Source organism: Cucurbita maxima, unplaced genomic scaffold (assembly GCF_002738345.1).
Source record: "Cucurbita maxima cultivar Rimu unplaced genomic scaffold, Cmax_1.0 Cma_Scf00015, whole genome shotgun sequence".
In the NCBI taxonomy this organism is placed as follows: domain Eukaryota; kingdom Viridiplantae; phylum Streptophyta; class Magnoliopsida; order Cucurbitales; family Cucurbitaceae; genus Cucurbita; species Cucurbita maxima.
This window is the reverse complement of record NW_019272031.1, coordinates 2,852,129-2,862,972: the sequence shown is the minus strand read 5'-3', so window position 1 is coordinate 2,862,972 and position 10,844 is coordinate 2,852,129. Positions and strand designations below refer to the sequence as shown.

General features: G+C 34.3%; 2 protein-coding genes across 2 annotated transcripts; both read right to left on the bottom strand.

The window, feature by feature from the left end:
- Positions 1-35: 35 nt before the first annotated feature.
- On the bottom strand, positions 36-2,195 carry LOC111490130 (U-box domain-containing protein 7-like). The gene is made up of 2 exons (XM_023138634.1): positions 1,666-2,195; positions 36-1,053 (listed from the first exon to the last, which is right to left on the bottom strand). Exons 1-2 carry the CDS (start codon positions 2,055-2,057, stop codon positions 177-179), a joined length of 1,269 nt encoding a protein of 422 aa, XP_022994402.1. The 5' UTR covers positions 2,058-2,195; the 3' UTR covers positions 36-176.
- A 1,357-nt stretch (positions 2,196-3,552) lies between these two features.
- On the bottom strand, positions 3,553-6,565 carry LOC111490169 (putative transcription factor bHLH107). The gene is made up of 2 exons (XM_023138683.1): positions 5,745-6,565; positions 3,553-4,252 (listed from the first exon to the last, which is right to left on the bottom strand). Exons 1-2 carry the CDS (start codon positions 6,030-6,032, stop codon positions 3,773-3,775), a joined length of 768 nt encoding a protein of 255 aa, XP_022994451.1. The 5' UTR covers positions 6,033-6,565; the 3' UTR covers positions 3,553-3,772.
- Positions 6,566-10,844: the final 4,279 nt, after the last annotated feature.

Here is a 10,844-nt window from a genome sequence, read left to right as displayed (position 1 = left end):
AGCCTTGTTCATCAGGGCCAAAAAAAAAAAAATACTTCGGCAATGGAAAAAGTGGTTTAAGCCCTCAATGTAGTTTCAACTGTGAGGTTCAGTTTTTCCATTTTCTGGATTTGGTGACCTGCAGAAGATGACAATAAATTACAGACGGGCAGATAATACTTCATAAATGTATTTCTTCAAAAGGGCAAACTCTTGGAACTATCGCTAGAAACCAAGGTTCTCCTAATGGTTGGACTGGAACATTCCCCACCATTGGCTCGTCGAGTTATTATCTCCATATTCTTATCCAGACTCTGCTTCACAAGGCTTCTCATCGTTCTCTTCCCTTTCTCAATCTCTTTTTTATTAAATGCTGAGCCTGCTGCAACTCTTCCTGTCTGAGGCCCTGAATGCGGCCCCACTCTCGCCTGTCTCTCGTCTTTAAACCATTGCAGCAATTTCAAAGCTCGCTTTTGAGCCAATGGGGTCCCTAAAAGGGCTAATTCTAGCAGTGCAGGGACGATCCTGGACTTGGCCAATCTCTCTCTTAACGCCCAGCTTTGATGGGCAAGAATCATTATGATGTAAGCTGAGAGCTCTTGGCATTTGGGCTTCTCTTCCCATGTCATGACCTCTATCAAAATCTCTGGGAACGTTGAGTTGCTTTCCAGAGCTTGCTTTCCTCTTGAGCTCACTGCCAAGTTTGCTAGTGTTGGTAGGGCTTTCTCGGAATGTTCTTTGACAGAAGAGAATCTGAGTAGCGTTGGAATAACACCATTGGAGATTAAGGTTTCTGCATTCTCTAGGACGGTGGAAATGTTGAATAAAGCTGCCAAACAAAATGTTTTGGTTTTGGGGCTGGGGTTCGTGTTTGGGTTGGATTCTGAATTGAGTATGGTTAAGAGATATAAAATAGCTGGTTCTGTTGAAGCAATAAACAACCGAGTGTTGGCCAGAGAAGAAAGTGAACATAAAAGTTCTGCGAATTCATGGCTGGTTGAGTCCATTGCTGTAAATTTGGCGTTCTTTGGTAGCTTTGATAAGATCCCTTCCTCCACCATTAGTGTCCTGTGCCTGAAGAAATGCAGAGATAGAAAGAAAATCATAACCAATCAATCACAGAATTGGTCAAATGTAACAGAGTGAGTAAAGTCAAGATTCCAAGACTTGGTTAGCTACTTGTGACCAACTTCCTGGCTAATAATTCAGAGTTGTTAGATCGGAGCAACTGTTCTAAATCTTGCAAGCAATAATTGGAGTTGATTTTTCAGGACAAATATAATATCACTTTAATAGTGAAGGCTGCTGGTTCGTCTTCTACCTCTTGTCAGCTCTCTTTACCAAACAATTTCAAATTGCAAAACAATGTATCGATTGAATAATTGATAATAATTATTACTTTTTTATTCAATTTCCTCCATAGATTTCATAATCAACTTAAATAGCAATTATTATACGAACAAATTTGATGTATTTGAAACATGTCTTTCAACATTCAAAATTGATTTACTACTTGATGCTACAGTTCTAAACACAATTTTCCTTCTCTAAGATTTAATTTAAATGATGAAAAACTCAGACTCGTCGCGCGCAAAGGAGAATGAATGAAATAGCAAGTTAACCTTGTAGAATAGAAAATCAAATTAGAAGAACCAAAAGTTCCGATGAGAGATCAAATAAACTTACACGAAACTACCATTAGCAAGCTCAATCAACGCTCTAACCGCCAACTGATCAGAATCCGCCATCACCACCAAAGCAGGTACAACTCCAAGATCCACTATCAGCTTTCTAATCTTCGCGCTCTCTTTAATCAACCTCTCAATTTCCTTCGCTGCTCTCTCTTTCTCCTCTCCATCGCCGAAGTGGAGACTCTTCACTGTCCTCTGCAACACGGAGGCCCGATCATACTCCAGGATAAAACTCTCATCTCTTTGCCTAACTCCGGGACTCGAAACATCCGATGGATCAGACGACGTACGGAATCGCTTTCGCGATGATTTTGAGCGCAGGAATCGCCGAACGCGACGGACGAACCGTACCTTCACGTACGAATAAAGCGGGAGAGAAAGAGGCATGTCTGGATAATGGATTGAGCGGAAATGAATGAAAACGAGAGCAAGAGCAAACACCGGTGTGTGTTTTCCGCGGGAGTACGGAGCATGAATGTTGACACGAGAGTGAATAGCAGAGAGAGCTGTCACTTTAATTTCATTAGCTTCACGACACACGAGCCGTGGAGGTTAATCATATTCTTGGCAAGATGTTGTCTTGACAGGTTGAGAGAGACCGTTCTAGATAATAGATTAAAACAGACAATATTGATTAGCGGTAGATTTAGACAGTTAATTCAATACTAGGTGGTGTGCCAACGAGAAATTTGTGCCGCTAAGAGAGTGGATTATGAGATCTTGTTTTAAAATTATTATGCTGACAGCGATACGTAATGGGCTAAAATAGACAATATTTGCTAATAGTAGAGTTGAATTATTACATTATTGAAGTTCCACGTAGATGTTAATCATATTCTTGGCAGGATATTGTCTTGACATGTTGAGACTGACCACTATAGGTAACGGACTAAAGGGGACAATTTCGTTTAGCTGTGGGCATGGACAATTAGAAATGATATTAAAGGCAGACACTAGAGGTGAGCCAACGAGGAGGTTGTGCCTCCAAAGATATGGATTATGCGATCTCACATTGATGTTTTGAAATTGTGAGACTGACGGTGATACGTAACAAGCTAAAGCTAACAATATCTACTATTTGTAAACTTGAACGATTATATTATTGGAGTTATATGTTAGGTAATATCGAGAGTGAAAAACGTGATATTATCTTCAACTACAAAATGAAGTGGCATGAGCACCCAAAAAAATAGTGTCATTTAATTGAATAAACAAAGAGGTTTAGTTGAATTGCATCATACTCCACGTTTACATCAATACAACATATGAGATTTAAAATTAAAAAAAAAAAAAAAAATGTGAGTTTTCATAGCATTTTGAAGATATTTTTAGAACATCGTCATTTTTTATTTCTAAAATTCATAATAAATATCTACAAATAAATATAATATATAGTTTGTATTTAGTTTCAATTTTTTATGATATACTACATTTTTAATATAAAATTTCAAAGAACAAAAAAATAATAATAATAATTTAGCAAATAAATTATTATCCTGTCCAACACTAAATAAAAAAAATCGGTGTTAGTTAGTAAAGCTTGAATGTCTCGATGACATATATTCGAAGTTTAAATTTATATAAGAATATAAGAATAGTTCGATATGTGAAAACTCTTATATTGATCGCTACTAAAAATTTGAAACTTCTATATTTTTAAAACCGTAGACCCTTTGTAGCTATGCAAAAGGAAACATGAGTATGTAACAGTCAAAGCTCACCGCTAGTAGATATTGTACTCTTTCGATTTTCCCTTTCGGGATTCCCCTAAAGGTTTTTAAAATGCGTCTGCTAGAAACAGGATGTTTCGTTACCCTCTCCCACAGAAATCTCACAATCCACTCCCTTCGGAGTCCAACGTCCTCGCTAACACTTATTTCTCTCTCCAATCGACGTGAGATCTTACAAAGTAATTGATTTTACAATAACTAAAAAAACAGAATACAATATATGCCCAATCATAGTCGAAAAGCATTCCGACCTCTTAAGCTGATTGAGCCAAACATACAGAGTAGAAATGCTTATCACAGCTGAATATATCACATAACTGCTGCAAGTTTGAGATGGAAATGAGTGGTATTACCTGTTGACACAAACAGAATTTATGATCCAGAGGAGGAGCTTGATGTATAGGAGCTACACAGCCTTTGCCTTTTCGTTGGGAGTGTCGTTCTGGGCGAATATTCTTGGGATGAAGCTTTCTCGAGTACAAAGTTTATTGCCTGATGAACCGATGACACGAGACGTTGGGAAGCCTCGGAATGCTCACCGTTCTCTGCAATGGAACTGGTGAAAAAGAATACGTTCTTCACCCGGTTTCCCAAAGTTGATATTTCTGCCTTTGCCAACTTCAGGTGAAGGGCATCAAGAGCTTGTTTAAGATCGGATAGAAGCTCGGGTCGGTATTCGCAACAAAGGGTTGCCTTGAAGGTCATGTATGCATTTGCTTCGATTCCACAAGGTTCGACTTTGACTTCGTCGGTATCCATTGGAACAAAAACACCATTGATGGCTTCTGCAGCCTTCTTCTTCAATTCTTTCACTTGGCTAACAACTTCAGCTAGCAGTGTGGCTTTGTCCCTCTGGTTACAGCAATTCATCACAATGTTATTACAGGAAAAGATCAATAAAAGTTCTTCAGAAACGTCAAACAATCGCCACTAGACTACCAAGAAAAGTGAACGATTAGTGATATATCAACTTAGAACCAAGCTCATTATACATGAATCCAAACCAGTGGATTTCGGAACGTTATGATGCATTTTTCTGCACAAGATCGAGAATTAACAAACAACTTATAGATTTCAAAATCTTTTAGGTGTAAATTATGTTTCTTGTGAGATCCCACGTTGGTTGAAGAGGGGAACAAAGTATTCTCTATAAGGGTGTTTGGAGAGGGGAACAAAGTATTCTTCATAAGGGTGTGGAAACTAAACGCATTTTAAAATTGTGAAGCTGACGGCGATATGCTTGGCTGTTACAAATGGTATTAGAGTCAAACATCAGATGGTGCGCTAGCGAGGATGCTGGCCATCAAGGAGGGTGGATTGTGAGATCCCACATTGGAGAGGGGAACGAAACATTCTTTATAGAAGTGTGGGGAAACCTCTCACTAACAGACATATTTTAAAACCGTGAGGCTGACGGTGATACGTAACGGGCTAAAACGGACAATATCTATTAGCAATGGGCTTGGGCTATTACAAATGGTATCAGAGCCGAATACCGGGAGGTATGCTAGCGAAAACGCTCGGCCACCAAGGAGGTCGGAGAGGGGAACGAAACATTCTTTACAAGGGTGTGGAAACCTCTCCCTAACAGACACGTTTTAAAACCGTGAAGCTGACAGTAATATGTAACGGCCCAAAACAGACTATCTGTGAACGGTGTTTGTAAACGGTAGGCATGGGTTGTTACAAATGGTATCAAAGCCAGACGCCGGGTGGTGTGCTAGCAAGGACACTAGGCCCCCAAGGAGGGTGGATTGTGAGATCCCACCCTAGTGGAGAGTAGAACGAAACATTCTTTATACGGGTGTAGAAACCTCTCCCTAACAAACGTGTTCTAAAACAGTAAGGCTAATGGCAAAAACTGGAAGCATTATTTATAAGGGTGTGAAAACCTCTCCTTAATAAAGGTGTTCTAAAACCGTAAGGCTGATGGCGAAAACAAACAATATCTTTTAGCGGGCCGGTTACATTTATAGTCATGATAAACCATCAAAAGAAAGCTCTAAATTTTTCTAGATTGTCAAGACAGACAAAAGCCACCAGCTCTTTCAAAATTCTAATACCACAAGGAAAAATAAAGGAGACACGATTCAATAGTTGTCTTCAACATAACACAGAACGATAATAAGAACACACCATCAGCTGCTCAATCCCATATTAAAAAGCTTCAGTTTCCATCACATAAAACTAGATAGACAATCCAATTAGACTCTTGAAATGATGATATTAAACAAATTGTGCCGTTGGATAATCATTCAACCAAATACTTTCAATTCCCACAGAAAACTCATCCAATCACTTATCAAACTGAGTATCAATTCAAACAAATTAACATGAAACTAACCTTCGCAGGGCAAGGAACAAGGCCACGCAGGGTCGAGAGATGTGAATTGATTCTCTCTCTCCTCCGCCTCTCCGCCTCGCTATGATTCTTCAACGCCGCAAGTGCTTTCTCCTCCGACCCCCTTTTCTTCGCCGGCAGAATTGGGGCTTTTGTAACCCCTCCCTTCTCACCATTCAACACTAAAGACTGAGATAATATTGATCCACCACGTACAAATCCACAATTAAAATTCTCTAATCTATGTAAAAACGAGTCGATTGAAGCAGTCGCATCGTATGAATACGCCATAGATTGCAAAACCCAAAACCCCAAAAGAGAAATCGTTACTAGGAAATCACTTACGAACCGAAAGTTGAAGACAATAGTCCAGGAGGGCGATTCGTTGGGGCAAACCAAAAGGAGAGTTTATGGAGAGGGAAGCTTTGTTGTACACAGACTCTGTTGCTGAAAATCTTGCTGGAAACTCTTCTCGCGATGATCGTGACTTTGATTGATCGTTTTTTCCTACCTTCCATAACGATTTCTGCAAATAGATGGTTATTCGGGGAGAATCAGAGAGAGAAAATCCACATCTTCTTCTTTATCGTCTTGAATTTGAGCATTTCCAGGTCTGGAAGTGAAATCAAGACTGTATTTCTTAGAATTTGATGCTTGGAAATCGGAAAGAATTCGAGAATACAATGAACTCAGGTGGATTTTCCGATCAATTCACGGATGAAATTAAACGACGAGCGATTTGGAGGTATAGGATCGAGCAGGGTGCCGCTGAAAATGAGAGAATTGCAGAGAGGCGATTCCAGTTTGTTGAATGAAGCTTCGTAATATAGCTGAGTGGAAGTCCATTTTAAGAAGGATTTCATAATCATGCGAGTGAAAAGACTAAATTAGCCATCAAATTTTTTGGATATTTTATTAAATTTTGTCGTCCTATTTATATTTATGTTAATAATTATAAACTTAAATAGATTTACCCATAATCCAATCCAACTCATTAGAAAAATTTTAGTTCCTAAAATATATATTTATTTATTTTTAACCATTTAATTAAAATTCACTTATTTTAATATATATTTTTGAAAAGTATCTTTGAGTATATATATATATTATAAGTAAATTATATATTTTAAAATTAACGAACCGAGTCTAGTTTTAAGGAAACTCATACACTAACTGAATCAAAATTTTCATTTATGTGAACCTAACTCGACCTAAATAAGTTTGTAATCTAACCTATACCATCATGCGTTGGATTGATCGAATTTTCGAATCATTGAATATTTTAAACACTGTTCAGACGTACTTAAATAAATTTAAATAAATAAAAACATTGCTTTAATTATACTATAACCAAATATAAGTAATTAAAATAGATTTATTCTTTTTTTTTCTTTTACTTCTATTTTTAAATTTCTCCCAAATCAGCTATATTGAATTATAGTTTATAATTAGTATTATTTAAACTATATATATATATTTATTTATATAAAATTGTCTATAAAATGCATATTAAAAAATAATAATAAAATCAAGTTATTTTAAATTTGCCCATTTAATTCATTAAAATTATTGAAAACAAGAATTTATTAAATTTGACTTTATGATAATAGTCCAAATTCATTGAAACTTTAACAACTTTCAACTAATCTTATCGTTGAAAATGTGAGATACAACAAAATAATTGAATTTTTTTTAATCAAATTAATATATTTTAAGAGACAATTTTTCTAAAAATAACAAAGAAAAAATTAATTATTTAGAGCGTTAGATAATATACTATACTACGTTACCACTAAAAGAAATATTTTTTTGACAATAACCTTATGATAATCTATATATTATATAATATGACATCGAGGACTTCTTTCGGAAAATTAAAAATTAATTTAAAAAATAATTAAGCCAATTTTATTTATTATAATAATAGGGCAATTTGGCATGTATGCACGTTGCTACGTTCTTTTATTAACTATTTAAAAAATCATATTTATTTACTGTAACGTTAAAATAACTAAAAACTTATAAAATTAAAATATCAAAAATTCACCTATCATAATATAATATAATATAACTATCTGTTGAATTACGGTAGAGTTGGGTTAGTTAGGTTGACTTCACAAAAGAATGTCAACCCATAATACGGCATAGTTTGTTTACTCAATTAATTTAAATATTGCATAAATAAAATTTATTTGATAGAGTCACTGTTGAAATTATTATATTTAAATATTTGTGTGGTTATTCATACCGCTTTTTTTTGTTATATTTTTTTAATTGAAAAAGAAATATAAATTTTATTTGTTATTTAACTCAATTATTTAGATATATCGTTTAGAAAAATATTACATTTTTTGGTATACATTTTTTAAATTATTATTGTTATATTTATCATTCATATTTAACAAATGTTTTTTTTTAATAAATAAAGTGTTATAGTTTCCGTGTTTGATTTGTTCTTATTCTTAAACTTTAATTATAAATAATAATAATAGATAAAGTTATTATATGTTTTTTAGTGATACGTTTTAAAATCGTAAGGTTTGTGACGATAGGTAATAGACTAAAGTGGATAATATCTGCAAACACTGAGCTTGGGTTGTTATAAATAGTATCGGAGGCAAACACGGAGCGTTGTGCCACCGAGGACGCTAGGCTCCAAGGGGGTGGAACGTGAGATCCCACATCGACTAGAGAGGAGAACGAAACATTTTTTATAAAGGTGTGAAAATCTTTCCCTAATAGATACGTTTTTAAAATCGCGAAACTGATGAAACTACGTAACGAGTTAAAGCGAACAATATCTACCGACAGTGGACTTGAGCTGTTACATTTTTTATTTCATTATATGATTATTAAAATGTTATCGAACATGATCCTTCTTACTTTATGAACCACGTGTACAACATTTTTATAATTAATTAACTTGATAACGACTATACTATTGTAATGAAAAGACATATATATATATATATATATATATACTTATATTGACGTTTTTATATTTATTTATAAAATAAATTTACATAAATAGTTGGTCGAGACTTCACAGTTAATTTGTGAACCACATAAATAATATTTTTTAATATGGTCATAATTATATAATGACAGGTAGGATTTTTTACTTAATTTTATTTGGTTTATCTGACACGTCATCAAATGTAGAGTTTTTATTTATTTATTTTATTATTTGTGGAAAAGACAGGTGGGATTAAAATACATTAAAAAAAATTAATGTTTTTGTTTTTCGACAGCAAAAGAGGGAATTTAAAAGAACAAAATAAAATGATTATAAATTATTTTTGTAATGTTTAAAATTCATTCAAAAAATGTTTTTTTTTTTTTTTTGTTATTCAAAAAGTAACTTAATGCTTGATTTTATATTTCAAACTATGATTTCTATATAATAAAAATTAATTTTGAATAATTAAAAACTGGTTTTTGGAGGAATTTTAAATAAGACAATGTTTTTTTTTTTTTTTTTTTTTTTTTTTTTTTTTTTTTTTTTTTGTCATTCAAACGTTAATTTAATAGTAGTGTTTGTTTGGTTCTTTCTTTCTCTTTTATTGGACTTCTTGAACTCGGTTTCTCTCTTGTCCCCTTCTCGCACAAATTTACTTCTATTCAATTAATCTAAAATTAGAGATTGTCGATTCCCTGATTGAACGGGTAAAGCTATTTGAAAAATCTTTATAAGATAACTCCAGAACTGCGTTTAGGATCCACCTTTGCATCTTCATCTTCTTTATAGTTGAGCTACTTTGCTCCTCTCCCTATCGATCAAGTGGCTTCGTTCCTTCATTTAATTACGAGAATATTGAAAATGTTTGCTTAATCTACCACACCTAAATGGTTTGAAAATTATATTTATAATCAAATAAATTACAAGGATATGAAAAGAGTAATAAATGAAAATAACGATAAATGGAAAGATACATACAGTAATAAGGTAAATATCTAGATATTTGACTTATAATGAAATATCAAATATGATATATACGGTAAACTATAATTTAGTACTAAATATCCTAAACACCCGTGCAAGCTAAGTGTTGGGATTTGAACGAACGTGAAGCTTGAACCTGAAAATTCAAAGAGAGGTCGAGAAACACTTTTTGTAAAGATGTCAACAACCTGGTTTAGAGGAGACGTAGAAAAATACTTTCTTGCCCATCGAAAATTGTAGAGAGATCGTCGCTCAATGGCGATTCTACCTTGGCTTCGACGAGAATATGTCTAACCCATAAAGAGGGATCGTCGCTTAGCAACAATGATGCCTTGGCTCCGGCGAGAATATGTCTAACCCAAGAAGTAGAAGGGGAAACCTAAAGCAAGAGACAAAGACAATGTTGAAGTCGGAAGAGTTGCCACAGTGGGCGAAGGAGCCAATTTTGGCAAGAAGAGCGGCGTTGACTTGGTAGGCAAAGAGGCTAATGTGGCACCCATATTCCAAAGGTAAATCTCTGCAAAAGGTTGATGGGTTTATCGAGATTCCATATATTTCCAAAGAGAACGCTATTGGCTATTGAGGATCCTGAGATTAGGGTTTCTGTGAAGGATGAATGGTTGATTGGGAAGAAAATGAGAGAGGCTAAACACTGTTCGTTAACAAATAGCCTTAACAAATATTTGTCTTGTAATAAAATATCCAATATGATATATATGGTAAACTATACTATAATTTAGTACTAAACATCCTTAACAGATAGCATGTCAGGATAGAGTCGGAAGGAATGAGGATTCATCCAACTTCGTACCTTCGACTCTACACTGCTACCGTGCTTATTTAGTCTATCTTCTCCTTAACAAAATGATAATAATTTTTTAACATGACCATTTCATATCTAAACCATACATGATTCACGATTACATTAATAATCTTGAGTTTTTCATAGTTCATATAAAATAATAAAAATAACTCTTAATGTTTAAATATAAATTATTAATTACGAGACTTTAGGGTGTAGGTCCTAACAATACAGTATTTTACAACCATCGTAAAATGCAATGCTTATTACAATGACATAAACTCTTAGGGTTCGTGATCTAAATAATCGTCATAGTATATAATAATAAGATGGTCAATAGGAAGATATCAATTTTTAT